The 26,317-nt window shown below is 42.2% G+C and overlaps 1 protein-coding gene across 6 annotated transcripts in view; it reads right to left on the bottom strand.

Annotated features, from left to right (window-relative positions):
• Positions 1 to 6,927: 6,927 nt before the first annotated feature.
• Positions 6,928 to 26,317, bottom strand: part of LOC110088286 (myelin protein zero-like protein 1) — a 51,617-nt gene continuing 32,227 nt past the window's right edge. For 2 of the 6 annotated variants that reach the window (XM_020810500.3, XM_020810507.3), the window contains exons 5-6: positions 21,181 to 21,286; positions 6,928 to 10,324 (exon numbers count right to left, since the gene is read on the bottom strand). In XM_020810500.3, the coding sequence (XP_020666159.3) occupies positions 10,223 to 10,324; positions 21,181 to 21,286 (208 nt within the window). In that variant the 3' untranslated portion in view covers positions 6,928 to 10,222. Of the gene's footprint in view, positions 10,325 to 21,180; positions 21,287 to 24,651; positions 25,507 to 25,631; positions 25,706 to 26,317 lie in introns of those variants that run through there. The other 4 variants (XR_013543288.1, XM_020810509.3, XM_072993980.2 and 1 more) reach the window with 4 other exon arrangements.

Raw genomic sequence — 26,317 nt, 5'->3', positions numbered from 1 at the left:
TGATTCGTGCTCTCATCATGCGAAGTATATATGAACTACATACTAGCTTGGATCCTAAAAACAGCAAGCAGCAATTAGTGCAGAGTGTGGTGCCTACCACATGATGTTAAGCATCCTTCAGTCTCGAGAGACTATGGTAACATGTTCTGTATGGAGGACTTGGAACAGCATCTAGTGTGGCTGAGAAGGCCAATTCGAGAGTGGTAATACCTTTCCGTGTTGTTTTGACGCTGTATGCAAAGCTGGAGTGTCCTCTCCAGAGCACGAAGCCTGGGTAAAATAATATGAAGGATAGGCTGTTACCCAAGCAGCAAAACCCCCCTCTTCACGTCACAGAAATAGTCCAATGGAAAGGAAAGAGTCAATACAGTTGGTTCCAGCGGCATCACAGGAGTTGGCAGAATGACGCAAACTGCCTCTGGGACTCTGGATTTTGCCTTGAGTTTAACTCCTGAAGCCTTTTCCATCAGTGGATATAGCCACAAGGCAGTGGAGGTTTGAAATTGGAATTTTCCTTCTCCTAGATGGGCTGCCTTCCAAGGCTGATGAGCCCCACCTACCCGACCTGCTCTCTAAAAGTGTAGAAGTATGGTCCAACCCCTAAAACTTTCCTGACCCCCCCCCCAGGTGTATGCAGGCACATGTTATGAAAGAGTAGCCAGTTATTAGCTATTTAACTTACTGTAGTTTTATTCCAGGGAAGAGTGTTTGTGTTTTACCTTAGTTGCCAAAATAACTTGGGTGCTGTGAATTTTGATGCACAAGAGAAGGGGAAGGGAGAACCATTTGGTGTTCAACTCAGCTAGTAAAATGCCTTAAGCCAGTATGGATTCTGAATGGTGAGTGCCTCCTCCTCTAAAGTTGCTCCATAGAGTTAGATATCTGTCTAGTAGTTTTGGTTCAGTGTAGGATACAGCTGCTGTTGAGAAAGGGAAATCAGTGGTAATTAGGCAATATATCCCATCCCTTCTATAAACAGAAGTATGTTTTACTAATGGAGGTGCTATTGGATCCAAACCGTTTTCAATTGTTTAATCTCAATAGTTTTAGAACTGCAGAACTGGAAGTGACCCTATGGATCACTGAGTCCACCCCCTATCAAGAAAGCACAGTGAGGAACTCTCAAAATCTGGCTCTGCAGCCAGATGCATAACCCACTGGGCTATCCAGCATTTCACAGCTAAGAAGAAAAAGCATAAATGGGCCTGTTTGTTAATATGGAGCCATTTTCTGACTTAGCCTTGGAAAGTTAAAAGGGACTAAGTTCAGCTAGAGGGTCACAGCTTTTGCAATAGACAAGTCGCTGTAAAAACGTACCCTCTACCCAGTTGTGCAATTTAGACAACATGAAGGGTGATCAACTGGACACCAAATAGTACAGGGAGTCCAGTGTTTATGAAACAGCACAGATTTGGCATTAGGGAAGCTATAGCTCTTGAACTTCAGTACTGAATGTAAATGTTCAGAAGGCACAAGAACTTAATATACTTGGTTCTATAAAATGACCTTTTATAGAGTAGTTCATATTTAACTGGAATGGTAGATTCAAACTGTAGTGCTGCCAAACAGTCACTCTCCACATTAATGCAGATGCATCTCCTCACCAATACAAAGAAGTTATATGCAATTGGTTTTGCTAATTCTAAAACAATGCAGGCTAAGAACTATTTGCTTTAATAACTCTGTTCCTTTTTCTCAGCAGAACAAAGTCGATGCTGTCCCATAGTTTGTTATTCAAACCAAGCAAACTAACATATGTGCATACATACAGTATGTAACCTTACAGTGTAGAAATGAAATTTGCCTTCCATTTTATATGTATACCTGCTTCTTGATGGATCTTATTGAAATGTTTTCCATAGAATAATAATTTTAGAAAGGGATTAAAAGAACCCTGTGGATCATCAACTCCAGCCCTTGTCAAGGAGGCTCAGAAGGAAACTGAACTCCCAACCTCTAGCTCCGAGCCAGATACCTAAACCACATAGTTTCAAATCTTTTGAGACCTTTATTCTCAAACATATGAAAATGTTTGCATTGTAATAGAGATAGAGATTTGAAATACAGAGATATCTATGCATCATAACTATTGAGTTTGTAGTTCTGCTGTTGTAGCTTATACGAATGATAATTAACACAACCAAGGCAATTGGTTCTGAACTTTGAATTGAGTTTTATAAGAACTGTTGCTCTTCAAGCAAGTTCTTGCTTCTACAACTTCAAGATCCACTTATATTTTAAAGCTAAATGATAGAGGAAAACAGCTTTGCTTGACAGGCAGGGGATTTGATGACAGCATTAATAGTAGCTATCTATAGTTCTTGTTTCTCTGTAAATAGAAAAACATGAGAATAATTGTGGAATGATTTATTCCAGTGGTCCCCAACCTTGGGCCTCCAGATGTCCTTGGACTTCAGCTCCCAGAAATCCTGGCCAGCAGAGGTGGTGGTGAAGACTTCCGGGAGTTGCAGTCCAAGAACATCTGGAGGCTCAAGGTTGGGGATGACTGACTTATTCCTCCCCACAATACTTAGCATATAGTGAGCAACTGATCATCTTTTGAGCGTATGAGAAAGGTAAAGGCATTTCAGTGTCTGTTCATATTTGACAAATTACAATACACACAACAAGCCACTAATGGAAAAAGTTTATTAAAATATTCACAAGAGTACAATAGAAAACATGTAAATATCCAATGAGATGTGTGTTCAACTCAAAAGCAAATCAAAACAAATTGACTGTGACCTCTGATTCCTGCTTTAGCACTAAAACCATGTAGAAATAAAACCTTTCCCCAAATTATACACCTATTTTATAGGTGTCTTCCCCTTTCTCTCCTCCACCCCTTCTAACGTAGCAGCATCATAATGTGGTGCTTTCCAGAAAAGAATGAACTGGCTAAGGGGTCCTGACTGCTTCCTGCAGCAGCTGCTTCTGAGACAGGGAGAAAGGACAGAAAGACAGTACAATACAAAAATTCAATTCCAATTTTTTAAAAGTGCAGAAACAAAGTAGAAGATGGCTCAATAGCTTCACTGTATGAACTGCTACAGAGCAACCGGAGTTCTTGAGAAGAAAGTCCAAGTTTTGGTAAATTTACTTTCACATTTGGGGTTCTTTTGCTGCCTTTCACAGAAAAGGGCATTAAGTTCAGCACCATAGGAAAATTGCTTGAGGTATGTCCCTCCCCACTCTCAACACTATTTCATTAATGGAGGCATGTGGAATTCTCACCCATTCCACACAAATGTAACAGTTCTGGTTTTAAAGGTTTCAGATAGGTACAACAACATACAAACAAGACTTAACAGACTTCAGGGCTTATTTGTTGATTATCAAACACCTGCTCATTTCACCAGTACTGACTGTACACTGAAAGTAAAGCATTCCAGTTTCATATACAGAGCAAATTACAAGGTACATGGTAAGCTAAACTATTTCCAAAAAGTAAGACGAAACAATTCCAGTTTCTCTATTCAAATACAAAAATGTTGATACTGCAAACACCCAAAGTACTCCGGCAAGACAATGCTTCGTGCACCAACAATATTAACTAATAATCTGAAGATCTTTAACTCCTTCCCACACCCTATGGGATAAAAGCATACTTAAACATTGTTAATTGCTGGTCAGAGTTGCTGATAAAACTACATTCTAAGAACTATTTGGATGTAACGTAAAGGACCGTAGCTTTACCTGCTTTCTTTAAAATTGGGGGCAGTTTACCTCCACTGAAATGGATGACAAACTAAAGTTTAATAGAACTGGACTGGACTTTTAACTTAAAAAAAGACAACATCCACAAATTAAGCAAAGCACATAAATACCCCCCCCCCAATAATGAGCTAATTGATGTCCTTACAGTGCCATAATTTTTCCAAAAATGTTATTGGGATACATTCAAAATGGACAGGGCAAAACGGGGGACCAAATAACACAGCTCTAATTTCCAGAAACTACACCTTAAGAGAGGCATTTTCAGCCTTGTAGGATGGGGCATGGTAGACAAAAACTTGGGGCAACACCAAATACTGCATAACGGGGGTTGGCACTAGAACACTAGGAGGGTCAGATTCAGTTTCAGGTTGTCAGGCTCCATACCCTTGCTTTGCTGTTAGGAAAAGCATCCAGTGGCCAGGATCTAGGACTACATATCAGTTGATGAAAGAAGTTATGTTAGTGGTTCCAGGAGGAAGTGGTTCTCTCCCCGCAGATGTTCAAATCCTCCAGAGCAGAATTTTTAGGCGGTGCAAAGGTCTGGAGAAAGAAGGAAAAGGCTATAGTCCTGTGGAGGCACAGTGTATAGGGATGTTCATGAGGAAAGGACTTGCCTTCACATGGAAAAAGCCCTATCAGCAGGTCCATCAGAAGCACTACCCCACTGAATCCTAGTCAGTACACTTTTCATTTTGCTTTGTCACGCAGCATCCAAGCTACAGAGACCCTATCATGAAAAAGCTACACACTTAATGCTTATCAAACAGTTCATTACTTAACTTTGAAGGTGGCAGTGAGCAGCAGCACATTTACCAAGGGGACAGGAGGACAACAACAAAAAGATTCACCAATGTACTGTAAGCAATACTGTATTCAGTTTCTTCTAAAGTATTATGGAACTGGAACATACAGTGAGAACAAAGGACAAGTTTTCACAAAACATTTCCATACATACAAAAAGTAGATTATGTTAGTTATTCACAAAGTATGGTTCAAAGTATATAAATTAGCAAAGAATCATTCAATTAAATTTAAAGATGGATCTCCATACTAAATCATTTTAGTAATTCCAAAATCCCAGAGAGCATTTCAAGCAGAAAAAGTTTGAGCCATGACAAACACTTATGATAGAAGTGAAAGAGATATCCTTCTTTCATTCCTCCACTAATCATATGTAGGTACTTCCTACTAAGATGTGTATTCCTTCACTGAGCAAAGCATCTATCACAAGAGGTAGTTGCAAAACAGATATAATCTATTGTGTTTTTTACTTTTTTTGTTTTTGCTATCAAGTCCTACGATCCAGACGTTTTATCTTTTTACAGTAAGAGTGTTTATTCAAGATACCATAGAAGTACGCAAGGTTTACCTTAATTACATGATCTTCTTGCTTAAGAGTCATATCAGGCCAGGATATATCTAGTCCAGGAGTCTTTATAAGAATCCTAGTAGCTCCCCAAATTGTTAGATAGCTAATTAGTTTTGTCAGTGATCTAGTCAGTGGACTGATCAGTGTAATACACTAGTACTTTTAAGGAACATTGACTTTCACTGAATAAAGAACCAAATATTAAATTTTGTATAGATTCCATTCACTATAGAAACATGTTCTGAACATAAGCAGATAGTGTGAGTCCAGATAGTGTCAAATCTCATTCACGTTTGTCTCACTATTTTATGGAATGAATCTTGACAGAGTTCTCATTGATGTACACTCTCATGTCCTGCAACTAGAGGTTTTAAGGGTTTTCTAGAATAATGGAATTGTGAAACTAACTCTCTGAGAGTCTTAATAAAATGTTATACAATGTGTAAGAACCAACAGGGTAATGCTGAGCAATACAAGATTGATGATAATGTGATTATTTCATTTCTGGTAAAAGAAATTATGGCAAGTGGTGCCCAAAGCATCTATGATGAATGAGTACAACCACATAAATTTCACAATTTCAAAACAGGGTGAGATAAGCTCCAATAATGAAGAGTGAAGACAATACAGTGGTGCCTCGCTTGACAACGTTAATCCGTTCCAGCGAAATCGCTGTAGAGCGAAATCGTCAAGCGGGGAAAAAAACCATTGAAACGCATTGAAAACCGCTCAATGCATTCCAATGGGCTAAATACCTAATCATCCAGCGAAGATCCTCCATAGGGTGGCCATTTTCTGGTGCCTGTACAGCGAAAATTGTCCTAAAAACAGCGGGGAGCCATTTTGCACAGCGGGCGGCCATTTTGAGAGCTGCTGATCAGCTGTTTTCAGATCATCGTAATGCAAAGAATCGGTTCCCGAAGCAGGAAACCGATTGTCGTAAAGCGATTTCCCCCCATTAAAACGTCGTTTTGCGATCACAAAAGCAATCGCAAAAACTTCATTGTGAAGCGATTTCATCATCCACCGGGGTAAGTGTCTAGCGGGGCACCACTGTAGTCAGGAAAAAGGACAATAGAAGAATTCTCTCTGGGACAGTTAGAAAGATTATATCTCTTAACAGGGCACAAACTCTCAAGTTTACTAGAGAAATGAATTGCTAAACTTGAGGCACAGGTGACAGAGGATACAATAATTTTGCTATTTTTTGTGCAGTCATCACTAGGAGGATGAAAATGCCATCTACACATCTCCAAAATTGAAGCAAACTTGTTCACTCAGCATATTTTTATGTCATTAGCCTAAGAAACTGCAAAGTTAAAAACTCAAAAGAGAGGGAGTGGACCAAAGTTCAGTCTTGCTTTTATTTGCTGCTGCTATGTGCCATCAAGTCAGAATTGACTTATACTAGCCCTAATAGGGTTTTCAAAGTAAGTGTGGTATTTAAGGAGTGGTTTTATCAGTTCCATTCCCCCAGTGAGTTTCCATGGCTGAGTAGGGATTCTTACCCAAGCTTCCCAATTGCTAGTCAGTCACTCTATCCAGCACACTACACTGGGTACAGTATCTGCTCATTGTTGTTGTTTAGTCGTTTAGTCGTGTCCGACTCTTCGTGACCCCATGGACCAGAGCATGCCAGGCCCGATGTGTATTTTTTTAAATCCCCCCCCCAAATGAGGCCAAACAATGTCAAAAACCCTGTCAATTGCTGTGATTCCCCCCCCCCCCTTGTATAAGAATGAAAGAGCCAGGGCCTTTCTCAACCCCCCCCCCCTTGTAAATTTGTGTTAGCAATAAAGTCTATGTTTTGGATTAAAAGAACATGGTATTAGTACAAAATGTAAGGTTATCACTTCTATTATTTTTTCACCAAAAATTCCTAAAAGTTAAAAAAAAACATAAAAACTCTTCTCACCCAATGATGAGGACAGTTTTAAAAATTTCCATTCTCACTTGCAGAAACAAAAGAATCAAAGACCAACATCACTGCTTTCATTATGCTGATTTCACTACACTGACTTCTGTTTTCTGCAACATAACAGAAATGAACATCTAAATGAGCCAGAACAAATAGCATTTTTCCTTTCAGGACACAATATCCACCCATACTCAGCTTTTTGCTAAAACAAGAAAGCGTCAGTTGACAGCAATAGCACAACCCTGTACATGTTGATTCAAAAGGAAGCCTCACCAATGGAACATACTTCAAAGAAATCATGCTAAGGATTACAGCTCAGCTTTACTGAGATGACAGGATAGAAAAGTAAGCTGGCCACAGCATGGCACAAGAGTCATTACTGAAGACTTTCTTTTAATTATTCCACTTCTAGAAGACTTGTACAGGCCACAACATTAATGGTGCACACAAACGTGGATGAAATGTAGCACTGAGCCTACCAGGGAAGTGTTCACACCACATTTTGGGCGGACATATATAAAATTCTCCTCTTCTTGCTTAAACGAAACCTATTCTGGATTTACACACTGCTGTCAAGCCAGCAGTTAATTAAATCACAAAAGCATTTCCAAGTCTTATAACAGTTTTAAGTTTTAAAGTTGTTATAGTTTAACAACAACCACTCACCAAACATGAACAGAGAAACATGCAAGGCATTTGGAAAAAGCAACAGCAGACAACCTGCTTGAAAGTGGGAAATGGAAAGACGTGGATGCAAAGGTATGTTTTAACATTACAAGAGCAAAGACATGGTCCACAGAGCTTATCTCACAGCAAAGAAACCTATAGCTATTCTTTGAAGGTATGTGGTAAAAGGAAAAAAAGGCAAAATATTGTAGTACTTTTATAGATTTATTTCAGTGTGAGCCTCTGTGGATCAAAATTCACTTTTCCAGACACTTTTTGAAGGGAAATCCATATATAGTCTAATGGCTAGTGACAACAGGAGTTATGTTATCATCCTCTTGAAGCTCTAAATTTATTATTCCATCATATTTCCATGAAGTGCCCTTTCTGTGGTATTAATGGTATTACACCAAGTAACAAGAGTACTGGGAGTTCTAACCAGAGGCTATATCTGATAAGGCTTTTCTACTTATTAGAACCAGACAAATGCAAAAATATTAAAGAAAGTTGATGCTCACCTAGTACTCAGCTGTTTTTTGTTGCTGTTCAAAGATAAAACTGAATTTAACATTTACGAGGGGGTGCTGATAAGTATTGAGCCTTTCCCAGAAAAAAATTGAGCTAGGAAGCTATAAATTGCAGGGTGTATTGGCCAATTTGTCTGCATTCAATGCTGCAAAAATCAACTATTAATGATTTTAACTTATCTTTCATGTTGAGGTTCAAAGTGAACATGGCGGCAACTACAGAAAAGTTCAATGTGGAAGAGCATAGGACCATAATCAAGTTCCCGTTTCTCCAAGGGAAACATGCAAAGCAGATCCATGATGAAATGTCACAAACTATGGGTGACAGTAGCCCTTCATATGCAACAGTTAAAACGTCAGGTTGTCAATTTTAAAACTTGCTATTTCCGTGTTGAAAATGAGAAACCCAGTGGAAAGCCTGTTTGTCTCTGTGCTTGCAAATGTGAAAGCCACCCATGTCAAGATCATGGAGGACTGCTGAATATCAGCCAAAAGTATTGCTATATATCTGAGAATATCACGTGAGAGAGTTGGTGCCATTATCCACAATGACTTGGAAATGAGAAAGCTGGCAGCAAAGTGGATCCCCACACTTTTAACAACTGAACAAAAGAGGAAACGTGTGGAGTCATCGGTGGCTGTTTTGGAACCTTTTGCAAGCAATGAGTCAGATTTCCTGGGCAAACTGGTAACTGGTGATGAGACATGGTGCTACTGTTGTGATCCTGAGACAAAGGAACAGTCTAAGGAATGGCGGCACAGTGGTTCCCCCAGGCCGAAGAAGTCCTGAGTGCAAAGGTTGGTGCAGAAGCAAATGGCCACAGTTTTTTGGGACAAGAAGGGAGTTTTGCTGGTGGACTACCTCCAACAGGGTTCAACCATCAATGCAAAATATTACTGTGCTTTATTGACAAAGTTGAGTCAAAACATCAAGGAAAAACATCGAGGAAAGCTCTCCAAAGGTGTCATCCTGTTGCATGACAATGCCTCGTCACACACTGCAGGTGAAACAATGGCAAAACTGACGTCCTTAGGCTTTCAAGTGATGCCCCAACCCACCCTATTCTCCTGACCTGGCTCCTTCTGACTATTATCTGTTCCCCAAACTAAAAAAACACCTAAAGGGACAATAATTTGGGAGTGTTCTGGAGGCAACTAATGCTGCAAACGAGTGGGTTACACCAGCAGTCGGAAGAATTTTATCTGTGGGACTTGAGAAGCTGCAGCACAGATCTCTCAGGTGCATTGACTTCCTGGGGAATAGTGTGGGAGTTACAGCTTCCTAGCTCAGTTTTTTCTGGGAAAGGCTCAATACTTATCAGCACCCCCTCATATTGCTGATACCCCATAAGACCTGAAGTATTCACATTTAGAGATGTGGAAGGGGAAAGTAAAGAAAAGGGGACCTCTTATCAATACTGCATTATCAAAAATGCCCCATTTTAATTTATAAAGGTGGAAAAACCACTTTACTCTTATGGGAGACTACCTTCAAAAGATGTATGTTTTAATTAATGCCCTGAAAATAGACCTTTAACTTCAGTTTAAAAAAACATGCTGGGAGCTGAAGGCAAGTGAAAGATTTTCATATGGATACGAAAACGTGTGTGAAAAAGATTCATGCCAAAACAGTTCTTCATGTCCATTTCAACGAAAGGAACAGACCCTGTTAAAAAAACACCAAGGTATCAAATCAATTAGAATATGCAGGAATTTTTCAGTTTTTCCACAATCAAGACAAATTAAGGGTGCAAATGAATATTTGATGTCTTCCCCTTATCCTAGATACAAAAAGGGCAATTTATAAGCAGAATTCTTATCATAGTTCAACATGCAACATTGTTCTCATTTCTGTACGATTAAATAAGACTATTTACACACAATATATAATCTCTTTCTCTTTGTTTGCACATGCATTGGTCCTAGCCTAGGCATCAAAGGCCACATGTGAGTTCTCTGGGTCAATTTTCTTCAAGCGATTCCAGTTTGAATTTTTGTTTAGCTTTGGGTAGGGTTGAGATCTCCTCAGTTCTTCCGAATGTCAGCATAGACCACAGACTCTGACTTGATGATCTTGTCACTGTAATGCCCTCCGGAGTGATCTAACTGTGCATAAATTACTGGTCCCTAAAAACAGAGAGGGAAAAATAAGGAACACAGAGTAAGGAAACTGAAAAAGAGCTTTTTTTTCAGCACCCTGCTGAGATGCAAAATTTACAAAGCACCAAAATTATCTACAGTTTGGATAGCTAAATAGAAGCTCACTTGAGAACACATCACAGGTAGACAAATCTCTATTACATGTATGGAAAAGGTTTTTCACACATCTCTGTTCAAAAGGGGGTTGCTTAGAAAACAAATGAAGTGGAATTTTCCTGAAGTCTGACTTAGTAAAGTGACTGTAAAATTTATGTTCCCTCACGTACGTATGACACCTCACTCTTCAGGTAAATGACTGTCTAGAGCACAGTGCACTCAACAACAAAAATATATAACATATTCCTATTTGAAGAGATAAGCACATGAAGCAGTCATAGTCCTAAACTCCATTCATTCTGTGGGTTCCATTTGTCCCACAGCCATGGAATAGATACCATAAAGGGCATTCTGCTTCTAATCATATTACTCTTGGAACCTGCTTTTCATTACTAAACAAAGGTCAAGTCCTGTTGGCATACATTTACACCACACAAACCATATAATGTAACCATTCAATGACCTATATCTTTAATTAAATTAAGTGTTATAAATCCTATCGCTCTTCTTCAGGTTCCAAGGCTCCCTAGAAATCCCTTTTGCCCTTGGGAAGCCTCTGATATTAGAAAATCCCCACCAAATAGCTGCCAGAGTTCCCAATCCACTGGAGGCAATTTTCCAACATTAAAGGCTCCCTCCACTGAGTCCCAAGGCTCCAAAGGCTTCTCAGAGGTAAAAGAGATATCTGGGGAACCTTGAAACCTGAGGTTGGTGGTGGGGGGAAATACTGTGTTTCCCCGAAAATAAGACAGGGTCCTATATTAATTTTTGCTCCAATAAATGCATAAGGGCTTATTTTCAGGGGATTTTTTTTTCATGTAAAACAATCTCATCGTCGTTTAGTCATGTCCGACTCTTCGTGACCCCATGGACCAGAGCACGCCAGGCCCTCCTGTCTTCCACTGCCTCCCGAAGTTGTGTCAAATTCATGTTGGTCGCTTCGATGACACTGTCCAGCCATCTCATCCTGTCGTCCCCTTCTCCTCTTGCCTTCACACTTTCCCAACATAAAGGTCTTTTCCAAGGAGTCTTCTCTTCTCATGAGATGGCCAAAGTACTGGAGCCTCAGCTTCAGGATCTGTCCTTCCAGTGAGCACTCAGGGTTGATTTCCTTTAGAATTGATAGGTTTGTTCTCCTTGCAGTCCAGGGGACTCTAAAGAGCCTCCTCCAGCACCACAATTCAAAGGCATCAATTCTTCGGTGGTCAGCTTTCTTTATGGTCCAGCTCTCACTTCCATACATCACTACAGGAAAAACCATAGCTTTGACTATTCGGACTTTTGTTGGCAAGGTGATGTCTCTGCTTTTTAAGATGCTGTCAAGGTTTGTCATCGCTTTCCTCCCAAGAAGCAGGCGTCTTTTAATTTCGTGGCTGCTGTCTCCATCTGCAGTGATCACGGAGCCCAAGAAAGTAAAATCTGTCACTGCCTCCATATCTTCCCCTTCTAAGTTTTTTCAAATACAGTCATGTCATCTTTGGGTTGCTGCACAATGGTGGAGAGAAGGTTTTCACTTAACTAGGCCTTATTTTGGGGGGTAGGGCTTATATTACGAGCATCCTGAAAAATCATACTAGGGTTTATTTTCAGGTTAGGTCTTCTTTTCAGGGAAACAGGTAGGAAGTTTTTAATTAAATTAAAGATATCCATTGCCAAGCTGTGATTAGTTTCGTTAAAGATCTGAAGCAGTTCCTCCTTTTTGGCAGGAAATGCAAACTGAGTCTCTTTTCGAATGTCAACAGATTTGTTCAATTTAGTATTAGGTGAATATATAACAGCTTCTACAGGTTCAAAACAACCAATGTCAGATAACTGTCCATATTGTGAGGACAACAACTCTGTCCCAAAACTGACAGGATTCATTGAGGGGTTGGCCCAAAACGCTCTCGATCTGTGAGTTTCCTCATCAGCGTACTCCGAACCGCGCAAATTGTGCCACAGCAAGGGTGTCTGGCCCAATCTCCCTCTGGTAGTGGATGGTTGACGGAAGAGTCTGGCCGGATCACCTTCGAGTGACCTTGTCCCCACGGATAAACCGCAACTGTCCATTTTAAAGTATCCGTCAATGTCCCTTTCCCCGTAAACACATCCGAATCAGGTAACAATCTTCCCACCTTTAGATTAGGGAAATCTTCCAACAACCCCTTCATTCTATCATATTCCAATTATTCCTTCTCTCTCTCTCCTTCTTCTCCCTTTCCCTGGTCATCGGTACACTGAACTGTCTCCTCCCACTTGGTTCCCCTATATCAGTGGTGGTGAACCTTTTTGGGCTTGTATGTCCAAATGGGAAAAAAAAACCCACAAAAACCAGTGGGCCACTTCCTTCCGTTACCCAGGGGACACGGAAGGAATTGGCAGTGGAAGGGGGAATTCCGGCATGGAGGTGCCTCAAGGCCCTTCTGCTGCCAGCACCAGTTGCTCCGGATCCGTCTACCGAAGCCCCAGCACTGGCTGCAGCTGCCTCCTGAGGTTTAGCTGCGCAGGGAGGGAAGTAGCGATCTGGCGACTTACAGCTTGTGTGCCAGCAGAAAGGGCTCTGTGTGCCATCACTGCCCGATGTCTTCTTCCCACACTGGCAAAATTAGCTCCTCCTCTCCTTTTCTCTCTCCCTCTTCTACCAGACATATCTCAATCTGTCCCCCTTTCTCCTTTGGTTCCATTCCCTTCTCTTTCTCTACATTCAGTTCTTCATCCTCTATTACCCCCTTTTCCCCATAGTTCTCTTCTGCTCGGGCGTCACTAGTTGAGGGGACGGCTCACTCTTTTTTCTCCTTTTCCTCTACAGTTCCTTCACATAAGCTATGATAATGTCATCCAAAATGCATCGATATGTGGCTCCTTAAGTTGCAGTCCAAGCCAATTACATCCATTTCCTGAAAATTATGGGGTTATAGGAATATAGTTTATCTCTCTATCTGCCTGCAATGTTGATAAAGACAATGCAATATGAAGTCCTTGACTACAAATGCCTTCTTAGCAACTGTTCTACAGTGGTGACTTACAAACGTCTCTGACTTACAACCAATTTGAGTTACGATCAGCTCTGGCCGCAAAATTTTGCTTCAACTTGCGACCGGAGCTTTCAGTTACGATCAGAAAAAAGGTGGGGGAAAAGGCAGGGAATTTAAATTACTAATGGTTGGTTGGTGAAGAGGATGCTTCTTTGTAGCTCTTTTGCCCCAACAGTTAGAGAGAGTGCATCGGAGAAGGCTATAGACTGCCTGGTGCTGCTTTCTGCTTTTTAAAATGCATGTTTGGAGTAAGTACAGGATTTTGCAGGGTGGGGTTGGGATGGGGGCAGTTACATTTCTGTAGATGGCAAGATTTACAGAGCACTGGAACAAAGAAAGTGGCAAAAAATTGACAATAATCCATATGCATTTTTTTTTTAGTAAGATATGTTGCCCTCAAGAAATCAAGAGGGTAGTTCTGTCAACTTAGAATAACATTCTTCGATTTTTAGTTGGCCTAGAACTCCATACCTGCAGCACCAACTGAAAAGGACTGACATGTGTGAGTCATCAGAGACCATGAAGAAAAATATGCAATTATTAAGTATTCGTCTTAGCACTCCATATAGGAACTACTAGATAGGTATGAGATGTGCCCTATAATTTTGTCTCTTTACAGAAAACACTGAAGTTTACTTGGTGATGAAACTAAGAAAGTTTCATGCAGAAGTCATAAGAATGGGTCATATTCTGCACCTATACCTTCCTATTAGATTTACAAACTACAGTAGTGCCTCAACTTACAACCGTCCCGACATATGACCATTATGAGTTGTGACCTGCTCCAGCTGCAAAATTTTGCTTTGACTTGCATCTGGAGCTTCGAGTTGCGATCAAGAGGGGCATGGAAAAAAGGCGGGGAATTCAAATTAGAGGGCTAACTGTTGGTCGGCAAAGAGCTTCTTTATAGCTCTTTCACCCCAACGGTTAGTGTGTGCATTGGAGGAGGCTTGGGACTGCCTGGAGCTGCTTTCTACTTCTGAGTAAGTACATTTACAGGGTTTCACAGGGTGGGTTTAGGCTTGGGGGGTTATGTTTCTGTGCTGTGGTTTTTTTGTGTGTGTTTTTGTGTGTTTATTTTTTCAGCCCCAGGGCCTTCCAATGGGGCTTGCTGTGTTGTTTATTTTTGGTGGGGAGTTTCTTTTAAGCCCCAGCGACGGAGCTTGCTTGTGCTTTATTTTTGGTTGCTTTTTTAAAGCCCTAGCGACGGAGCTTGCTGTGTGCTTTATTTTTTTTATTTTTTTTTTTTTGGTGTGTGTTTTAAAGCTCCAGTGAGCAAGCTTGCTGTGTGCTTTATTTTATTTGGGGGGGGGGAGGGGGGTTGCCGGAACGAATTAATCGTGTTCCAATGCATTTCAATGAGAAATGGTGCTTCGACTTATGACCATTTCGAGTTACGTCCATCTTCTAGAACGAATTACGGTCGTAAGTCGAGGCACCACTGTAACATGTTTCTTTTTTATGCAAAACTTCAAATCTCTTTAAACAAGAGAATACCTCCCTATAGTTTGTATAACTGGCTCCTGAAATGTCATCAAGATGAAGAACAGTGGTTGGTATCTTCTTCAATACCAAATTACTAGTCCTACAAAAAAATGTTTCCCCATAGTTATAGTAGACTTCTTGCCCAATGATGATTCACTAGTAGAGATGGAATATTCATATTCATAGACGAATACAAATATCGTGCCTCGCCAAACTGACCAGTCCACTTATGGATCACTGCACAGCATGTATGGCTGGCATCCTTCTTGTTGCACCAATGCTGGACAAAGCCTGGCTGGTACTGCTCTGCCTTCCTGCTCTTCTGGCCACTCCAGCCAGGGGCGGGATGATGAGTCTCCCCACTGAATTGCTGTGTGGACAGAAGAGCAAGAAGGCAGAGCACACCAGCCTGGCTTCATCTGGCACTGGCACAACAAGAAGGACACCGGCCACGCATGCTGCATGGCCACCCGTAAGTAGACAGGTTGGTTCAGGTAGGTAGGTCTGGGGATCCTGGCCACCTGGGCCCAAGATAGTTGTATTTTTCTATGAATATGAATATCCTATTTCTATTCACCAACGTCTATCAAATTATAAATGGAGGCAAAATTTATTTGTCTGGATTGAAAGATTATTTGATCCAGAGTATAAGTGACTCTAACTACAATAATTATAATTGCTCTAGCACTACAATAATTTTAATTAGTACAGACAGTATTTGGTTTAACACACTGTAAATCACTCATACCCATCCAAAGGTTCTTCACTGAAGATACCTTGCCTTCCATTTTCTAAATGCTTTCCTTGTTAGCATTCCATTATCTATTTCCCCCAAATCTCAGCAGAAAGACAATTACTGCAGAATTTGAAGGATGTATATATGTTCCACACAATAAAATAAGTATGGAGTGTTTTGCAGAAGTATCTGCATCTCAGAAAAAAAAGAAAGCAAGTATGTTTGGCTCAAAAATTAGAAACATTTTACTCTTGACATTGCATCTGCTTATCAGAGGAGAAGCCTGGGTAAATGACTTTAGAACAGAGATGGGGGTATTCATATACAAATATTCCCCACAGGTGCAGATAATGACCCAGAGTAGACCTTTGGTCTAGGTGGGCGGGACAGAAATCTAATAAATAAATAAATAAATAAATAAATAAATAAATAAATACACACACACACACACACACACACACACACACACACACACACACACACACACACACAAAATAAACGAGGGTCCGGCCCCTTGGGGCTATACTGGCCGCTCATGATTCTGCTGCTGCTGCAAGCTCCATGGTGTCTTCCTATCGCTCCGTTGCTTGTGACAGATTAGCCAGTCCTGGCAGAAGGCGGGATGATGAGCCTTTCTGCCAGGTCGCAGAATGGCTAATCCACTGTGAGCAATGGAGAGATAGGAAGGCTCCATGGAGCTTGCAGCGGCGGCGAAAAGAAAGGTCACTTACCTGTAACCATGGTTCTTCTAGTGGTCCTCTGTGAATTCACACAAATGGGTCTTGTCTGCACCTGCACTGACATTCTCGGAATATTCTAGAGCTAAAAGTAACAATTTTATGGGCTGATCCCCAATGAGGCGCATGCTCCCCCCAACCAAGATTCCTCTCAGTTCCTAAAATTTGTCCGCCGGGCATGAGAGTTATATAATAAATAAGATACCCATGACGGACAGAGGGGAGGACAGGTGGGTAGTGTGAATTCACAGAGGACCACTCGCAGAATCATGGTTACAGGTAAGTAACCTTTCTTTCTTCTTCATGGCCTCTGTGAATGCACACAAATGGGTGACTAGCAAGCTTCACTTATCGGCCGGTGTGATGTCATGGTAGGAAGGATGCCAACACAGTTCTGCCAAATCCAGCATCATTGTGTACCCTTACATCTAGCTGGTAGTGCTTTGCAAAGGTGGATAGCATGAATCATGCTGCTGCATGGTAGATGTTGAGAATTTCGGTTCTACGCTGGAATGCAGCCAAGGTGGACAGCATTCTGGTGGAAAAAATTTTAAGATTATTAGACGGTGACTCGCCTGACTGCTGATAAGCCATAGATAGTCTGGACTATCCATCTAGAGATGGATTAGAATAAAGCTGGACCTTTGTTATGAGGACCATGAAAGCATACAAAAAGCCTGTTAGTTAGTCTGAAGGTCCTGGTAGTGTCTGCACCTGTGGGGGGATATTCATATTCATATAGAATTCAGAAATGCTCTCTAGAACAAAATATAATTGGGATAATGTCTTCGGCTTTGTCTTTTAGACATACAGAAACCAGAAAATGAGATATATTAGCATTAAACCTAGAAATCAGAGTACAATAACAATTACTGCATTCAAAACAAACAAATGCTCTATGGCCAGATGCATAAAAAAGGATGAGAATCACCAGGATATTTGGTACAAGACAGACATGAACCATTATGAGGAGATGATGCCTCAAACGAATTTACTAATCAGAACAATACTGAAAACAAATCTGATGAATTCAGACATCCTGAAGGTGTAATGAATCAAACGAGACAGAGGCTCCATGCATTCTGTTAGAAACATAACTTCAGTTAGCAAAGTTCCTGTTTCATAACAGGCAACATTAACTAATATCAGGATGCAAATATGTAAACAAGTAATGTGCAAGCTCCTCCTCGGGATGTTTAAGTATAGTGTTTAAGTATTTAAGTTCTCCAGATTCCTGTCTTCAATCATTTGTTAGGTTTTAAAATCGCTATCATTATTTTAACAATATCAGCATCCTGTTCTACTGTGGAAAACTAAGATATTACACCCAAATCCTGGTAAATGGGCTGAAGACTGCTATAATGATAATGCCCAAACTCTTCTTCCTACTGAGAGTGATATTGTGACATATTTTTATATCACAACACCATTATCGGTAGGAAGAAAACCAAAAACTTGAATATGGAAGTCAAACTTCTTCTGTAATAATTAAAAACAGAACCACAACAAAAAAAATATTTGCAATTCCCAGGTAGATCAACTCTTACTTTAATACATTAGGCATGCAAATCTGTTCATTCCTGTGCAGACTAGAAGCAAATAATTAATTCTCCTTGCCCAGATACTTGTTGTGGCTCCTTTCATATTCTTGTTAAGTAACAGAAATACCTTATAAGATGCACAGTTGTATTGTGGTACATGTGCACCTAGGTTCTGCAGAGAAAAGGGAAACTGTCTTTACTAGGAAATTGGCACAGGACAATTGACTTGTGTGAAAGCCTACACACTTGCACCCCCTATCCAAAGTGATAAAAGCAGTCCTAAGAAGTTCACGGCAGAAAAAAATGAATGTCCAGACTTGAACTATCTTTGACAGCAGATATTTGCTTGTCCAAGCAAGAACAAGGAACGTCAGTTGCTCCCATTAATCTGATTGTTCCTTTCAAACAGCATCTAGAGTGATAATGGTAGAAAACTCGTGGCAAGTCTAACCGAACATTAGTTAAAGACCACTGGAAGATCTGTTCCATAGCAAAGTGACAAAATGATTCTCCAATGAGAGGCAGTTACACTGGCTGAGGATACCACATTGGTCACATAGCAGTGAGTTAAGTCTTCCTTCATCATCACTGCATCTGCAGTGTAGTCCAGTAGAACTGTTTTGAGTGGTCAAGGGCCTACTGTGATACCGCCTGCAAATGAAGAATGTTAACCACTCTATAGCCCATTTGCAACTTGCAAACACATTGCAAATAAATTTGCTCTATTCTGCTCTGACTTGCATGACGGAGTTAATGCAGATCCTGCAGATGTAACTTTGGCTCTAGCACTAATGCTTTTTAACTCGTGGACCACAAGGATATGGTCAGGATCCTTGATAGTTAAGAGAGAGGTAAGAGCTATCATGTGTATTCTGGATCCTTGCCTTCACGTATTATAAAAGCAGCTAGAAAGCATGCAGCAGAATGGGTAAGAAGAGTGCTGAACAACTCTTTGGAGCGAGTGGAATTCCACCATATCTCCAGGAAGTAGTTGTAAGATCTTCACTTAAAAAATCCCTCCCCTGGACACCACACTACTGGCTTATCTCAAAATATCCTATTTCTGTGTAGGGTTTTGGAACATGTAAAGGTTTCTCAGCTAAGGATTCCTGGATGAAACAAATTATCTAAATCTATTTGCATCAGGCTTCAGGTTTGTTTATGGAACAGGAACTGTTTTGGTTGCCTTGGTGAACAGTCTACATTGGGAACAAACTGAGGGAATGTCTCCCTAAAGATTCTGCTTGACCACTCTGTAGCTTCAGATACCATCAACCATGGTATACTTCCAGGTCAACTGTCTAGAATGGAGGCACTGTGGGTCTGGTTCTTCCAGGTGGGGTAAACTCAGAAGATGGTGGAGGGGACCTTGGCTATTCGCCTGTGGCATCCCTCAGGGTTTTCTTTTGTCACCCATGCTGCCACATTTAAGTATCTACAAGGTAGCCCCAGACAACAGGGAACTGAATTCAGATGAATGGAATGACAGAAGATAATGACTACAGTGGTGCCCCGCTTGACGATGATAATGCATTCCAACAAAATCACTGTTAAGCAAAATCATCATCAAGCAGAAAAAAATCCATTGAAATGCACTGAAAACCAGTCAATGTGTTCCAATGGGGGATATACCTGATCATGCAGCAAAGATCCTCCATAAGGTGGCCATTTTCCGCTCCCTATCTTGTGAAATGAGGTCAGCAAAACAGCAGGGAGCCATTTTGAGAGCCGCCAATCAGCTGTTTTAAAATCATCGTAATGCGAAGAATCGGTTCCCAAAGCAGGGAACCGACTGTCGTCAAGCAAAAAAAAAAACCCATTTGATCATCGGTTTGCAATCGCAATAGCGATCACAAAAAAGTCATTGTTAAGCAATTTCGACGTCATGCGGGGTAAGCGTCTAGTGGGGCACCACTGTATTCTTTTCATCCCTTCTTTTTATGCCCAGCATTGAAATGCAGCAGCCTGCCTGAAGGGGTTCCTTGGCCAACCTCCAACTGACTAGTTAAAAAAGAACAATGCAGACTATTTAATTTGTGGGTCTGTATACGAGTCTGTAATAATCAGCTTCAAACATGTGAAGAAGAGCTTTAAGAACAAACTGTCTTAAAACTGAGAGGCAGTTCTGAAGAACATCCCTTTATGTTTACAGGCCAATTTTCATAATAGTTTAAAAATAACACAAAGCTAGATTTTTTTGGACCACAAACCCTCTAATTCTTCATGCTGGGAGTTCTACCAGACAAGATATCTTACAGACGCCAAAGTGTGGTTCACCTGGAAGAAAAACCTAAACTGGAATGCTCTGAGGCCTAGTTCAAGTTCAGCCTAGCTTGGTGTTCAGAAAGAAAGCTCCCAACTAGCACCACAGCAGGAACAGAAAGCTTGGGTGGAGGTAGGCCTTAAAGCCTTCCAATTTAGGCCTTTCTCCCAGATAAGCCACACTTTGGTGTCTGCAAAATGTCTGTCAGGCAGAACCAGAATGAAGAATTACAGGATTTGTAGTCCAACAAAAATCCCATTGCTAATCAACATATCCTTGTTTGCCAAAAGCCTTCATTCATTTTTGTGCAATCTGCTAATATCCATTTTCTGTCAGACCATACTCTAGAATTAGAATTTCTGGAGTAGATTAGTACCTCATGGGCTTTCAAATATGTCCACTCAACACTGTTGGTAGGAAAAAAACAATGAAGCACAGAAGACTAGAATATTCTTAGCTCTAATAAAGATCATTGTAAGAATCCAAGAGACTTAAATACTCAGCATTGCTGAGAATGAAGGAGTACAACTGAAAGGAGCTACAAGGCTATGAATTAGCAAACCTGTGCCATATGACAGAACAATCATTCAACCTCTCAACCCTATGCACAGCAATCCAGAAAAATCAGTTGACTCTCTGGAGCCCCAAACTGACATAAAAGTAGGCTTATCTAATTGCTTTCACTGCAGCTGCTCTTCATTCAACAAGGCTATCTACTGGCCACGTTCAAATCTTTTCAAGATCCTGAAAATACTGAAGCCAGGACAAAAGTTTCAAAAATAACAAGAGCTTTCTGTTCATTTTCATTACAGCACAGCTTTTTGGTACACATACATATCTGTGTCCATAATCCTTTCAACAATGACATCTATGTCCCCTCAAAAAAGGTACTGCCTGTCACCTAGGTGGTCTCCATGTTAAGAGTTCTCAAAGCAGCATGATGCCATTTACCTGGTGTGATCGGATGGGCACGCTGTTTACCAGACCCTCTGTGTCGGAGGGGGACTTCCGTGGAGCCTGCTTAACTGGAGACACCAAGCTCTCAGAGGTACTGCAGCTGACGAGGTGGCAGAGCAGAGTTTGCAGGACAATGTTCAAGAGGCAAACAAAAAACAAAAAACAAAACAAAAACAAAGGCAAGTGATGGCAGGATGACATGGCAAATTATGCCAAAGTAAAGGGTGATTTCAGTGAGGGACAGACAGCTCATACATCACCTTCCTATTTCTGCTCAACACAGTCACTCCTATTTCTCTTCCTTCTCACATGCATCTAATATGGCCTTAGAAGAAAACTCTACTAGAGAACAGCAGATTTCACAAGCTTTTACAAGATTTCTAACAGCTGTTCTCAACCACCTGACTAACCCTGACACAATCTAGGGGCACAGTTCCTTCCATATCTGCCTGAGACATCAGGATTTGCTTCCAAGTAAATACAGTGGTGCCTCGCATAACGAGCGCCCCGTTTAACAACGAATCCGCATAGCGATTCATTTTTTGCAATCGCAAAAGCGATCGCATTGCGATGTTTCCCCATAGGCCCCTGGCGGGTGTGTTGGAGCGGCCACAGGCGAGGTCTCTCCCGCGGCTGCTCTGAAGAGCCAGCCGGGTGGCATTTTCGGGGCGGGCGCGTCGGAGCGGCCGCGGGCGAGGTCTCTCCCGCGGCTGCTCTGAAGCGGCGGCCGGCCAGCATTTTCGGGGCAGGCACGTCGGAGCGGCCACAGGCGAGGTCTCTCCCGCGGCTGCTCTGAAGCGCCGGCCGGCCGGCATTTTCCGGCGGGCGCGTCAGAGCAGCTGCAGGAGAGGGCTCTCCCGCGGCCACTCCGATGCGCTCACCCTGAAAATGCCGGCCGGGGGGAGGGCCGGCCAGGAAGGAATCGGCTCCCTCTTTGCAAGCAACGCTGGGTCCTCCTCGTGCTGGGCTGAGGTCAGCTGGTGCGAGGAGGACCCAGTGTTGCTTGCAAGGAGGGAGACGATTCTTCCCTGGCCGCCGGCTTGCTTCTCCTTTGGAAAAGCAAGCCAGCCAGGCAGGGAGGAATCGTCTCCCTCCTTGCAAGCAACGCTGGGTCCTCCTCACGCTGGGCTGAGGTCAGCCGGCACAAGGAGTACCAAGCGTTGCTTGCAAGGAGGGAGACGATTCCTCCCTGGCTGCCGGCTTGCTTACGAAGCCAAAAAGGAAGGGAGAAAGTGCGGGAAGTTTGAATTTCCCGCGTTTTCTCACTGCCTTTTTGGCTTCAGAGAGCTCCAAAGCAGCCCATCACGGCGGTGGGGACCCCCAGGGAGGTCTCCCAGGGCCACCATGGGAGACCTCCCTGGGGGTCCTCGCTGCCGCGATCAGTGCCTTCAGAGGTTTCAAAGGGCTTTCCCCGACATTGGAGGAACCCCTTTGAAAGCTCTAAAGGCAGCAGAGCGCCGGGCGGCTAGAGCAGGCTGGGGCCCTGGCCGCTCGCCCCCAGCCGCGCGGAACCAGCGCAGGGCCAGGAGGCTAGAGCAGGCCAGGCCCCTGGCTGCTCGTCCCCAGCCGCGCGGAGCCAGCAGAGCGCCGGGAGGCTTCGGACTGTTAAGTCCTTTTTTAAAAAAAAATTCTGTGTGGGTTTTGGAGGGTGGGTTTGGACTGGGGGGGGGTATGTTTGTGGTGTGTGCGTGTGTTTTTCACGGCATTTTCGCCGCGGGCGCTTCGGCTGTGTGAAAATGGGGGCTTTGGTCCTCCCAAAGGCCCCATTTTCACACAGCTGATCGGCGGTTCCAAAATGGCTGCCGCAACCATTTTCGCACTGCCCTCGCTTACCGAGGCAGTGAAAATGGCGGCGCTATGGAGGATCTTCGCTGAACGGTGAGTTTGGGCCCCATAGGAATGCATTAAACGAAGTTTAATGCGTTCCTATGGGGTTTTTCCATCCGTATAGCTTGCCCCCAGCCGCGCAGAACCAGCGGAGGGCTGGGCGGCTAGAGCAGGCCAGGGCCCTGGCCGCTCGCCCCCAGCCGCGCGGAACCAGCGCAGGGCCAGGAGGCTAGAGCAGGCCAGGCCCCTGGCTGCTCGTCCCCAGCCGCGCGGAGCCAGCAGAGCGCCGGGAGGCTTCGGACTGTTAAGTCCTTTTTTAAAAAAAAATTCTGTGTGGGTTTTGGAGGGTGGGTTTGGACTGGGGGGGGTATGTTTGTGGTGTGTGCGTGTGTTTTTCACGGCATTTTCGCCGCGGGCGCTTCGGCTGTGTGAAAATGGGGGCTTTGGTCCTCCCAAAGGCCCCATTTTCACACAGCTGATCGGCGGTTCCAAAATGGCTGCCGCAACCATTTTCGCACTGCCCTCGCTTACCGAGGCAGTGAAAATGGCGGCGCTATGGAGGATCTTCGCTGAACGGTGAGTTTGGGCCCCATAGGAATGCATTAAACGAAGTTTAATGCGTTCCTATGGGGTTTTTCCATCCGTATAGCGATGTTTCCGGATAGCGACGATTAGTCGCTATGCGGGGCACCATTGTACATACTTGAAGATTACTTCCTTTCTTTCCTAGGCAGAAAATTAATGTCTACTGGCTATATTTTTTTTTTGCACCAGCCAGAACAGACCCTCAACAACACAACTTCAACCACTACCAAATTCCCTTCCTAAAAACGGTTTGCCAGACATCCACTTATTCTCTTGGACATTTTTTATGTTTGTGTCTATTATTGGAAGGATATTGCATTTTAAGCACACAAATGAAATTTTTACTCCTATTTCAAGTATTTTATATTTTAAACTGATTTAATTTTAATTTGCATTGGAAACTTCCTTGGGATAATGTATTCCTGAAGGCCTGAAAAACCTACAACAAACATTCCGTGGGACAGCTATTATGAAGGACTGTCCCACGGAATTGGCTAAATAAAACCATTGGCTAAATGAAATAAGAACACACGTATTGTGTTTTCATGGTAGCCAAAGTCAAAAAACAGGTCTTGACTTGGGAAGGTTTATATTTAAAATATTAACAACTTCAATCAGTTGAACTGCTGATTGTAAAAGCTAAGTTTCTGTAGAAACTCAAGAGACCAGTCAATTGGAAAGGGCTTGAGCAATGTCTTTGAACAGGCACTCTCTCACTGTTACTTTAAACAGCAGGAATCATCTCAGAAATAGCTGTCTGCTGGTTTTTAAAAAGTAAGAACCAGATATCTAAATTAAATAGTACACTGACTCCCTACATAATTCCTAAAATGTACATGCACACACACTTGAAAGCCAACTACAAAAAGGGTAGTCAGGGCGATGTGCACATGTAGACTTAAGAGTAAAAAGTCTACATCTGGAGGGATGGCTGGTATCAGACACATGGCAGCCGAATATGCCTTCTAGTTCCTTCTCCTGCTGAATTTCAACTGCATGATTGATAATTTCTTTTCTAAAGAAGTTTCTTCCCTAACAAGGAAGGTGCCAAAATACATGGGATGGATTGACGAGGGGGGAAACAGTGGAAGGGGAAAGCTAAATTCCCTTTCCAAGTTCACCCACCCTAACAGTCCCTTTGGGAGTGGCTTTTCCTGTTGAACAAGCCACTAAACATTTAGTTGATCCAATGATAAAAAAATAACCTCACTCAATTAACCCCCTTTCCATAAATCTACCATCCTCAACATAATGCCCATAAAATGTTTTGAATTACAACCCATGTCAATACCAACCAATACTGTCAATGGTCTGTAATGACCGGAGCTGTGATCTAAACAGCTTCTGGATATTTTGTTGAGGAAGGCTGCCCCAACACATTCTTTTCCTCTCAACACAACACATACATAGCATGGACAAGCACACATGGATCATGACAATGTGACGAAGACTTGAAGCAAAAAGCAGTTTCCTGCAAGCCATTATTTTCTCTTATCCAACAAGAATATTTAAACATTGAAAATAAGTAGACAAATGATATATGCAGCAGTACACAAGGAAATAAAGCACTGAGAAAGCACCAATATGTGGGCTTCTATTATTACTGGGACTAAAAGATCGCACACCAAGAGGCCAGGAAAAAAGTCTGGAGTTCTTTCCAGCTTTGTACTAAATAGAAAGGTAACACTGAACTATCTGTGCACAGAGAATTTTGAAATACTGAAAACTACTTTGTTTTCTCCCTTCACAGTGGAAAGATTCTGAATTTCCACATTCATTTACAAGTATGAATCTGTTGCCAAAATGGGTCAGTGATTCTGAGGATAAGAAGCATTGTTGATATGAACAGAGAAATGATACAACAAAACTCAAGCAGTATGTGAGATGTGCTGCCCCTTCACCAACAGTCTACAAAACAGAATTCCAGCACAAGTGATGGAGTCATGTTAGGCGGGTAATCAGCAAAGGAAGCAGAAATGTGAACACTCACATAAACAAAGTACCAAAGAGCAATCACCAAGGTGATTAGTTACCATGATATATAGTGGGACTGGAAGAGGAGACCCAGCCCTGTTACATTCCCAATCTTGCGTCTATATCAGGATCTCTGTAAGTAGAGGAAGATAAGAGCAGGATCCGATCGCAGTACACCAAAGCAGAAAGGAAAAAACCAAAACATCAGAGTAAGAACAGAAATTGTATACAGCCATGCAAGGATTCCCACCCACCCACCCCAAATCAATCCATTATACTAATAGTGTTAGTTTCATTTAGGAAGCAGATCAAACATTGTTTTGGCTGCTCTCAGTAATTAAGGAGAACACACACTCACGTACACCCTCCCCATTGTCATTTAGTAACCAGCAGAAACATGGAACTGGTGTGAACTGAGAATGACTAATAGAGTCATGATCAATTTTTATATTGCTGAAAGACTATTATAGCAATAGAAAAATTAGGTGAAAAGTAATATTGTATCAAACTCTCAAAGTATCCTTGAACAGTTTCAGTGGACAGAAATTATTTACTAGTATTAGGATTTGGGATATTTGGGTGCAGATCAGTGTAAGCTGTCATTTAGCTGTTAACACAAAGGACACGTGCATAAAGGAAATAAGCTTTCCACACTACAGTCCAAGCTTACACAACTTCACTGCACACATTCAGTCTTACCACTGATCTCTATTGCAACTACTAAGATCACCAGCTGAAATAAAGG

Source organism: Pogona vitticeps, chromosome 3 (genome assembly GCF_051106095.1).
Source record: "Pogona vitticeps strain Pit_001003342236 chromosome 3, PviZW2.1, whole genome shotgun sequence".
Classification (NCBI taxonomy): domain Eukaryota; kingdom Metazoa; phylum Chordata; class Lepidosauria; order Squamata; family Agamidae; genus Pogona; species Pogona vitticeps.
The sequence above is the reverse complement of the archived record's forward strand: the minus strand, read 5'-3'. Positions and strand labels throughout refer to the sequence as shown.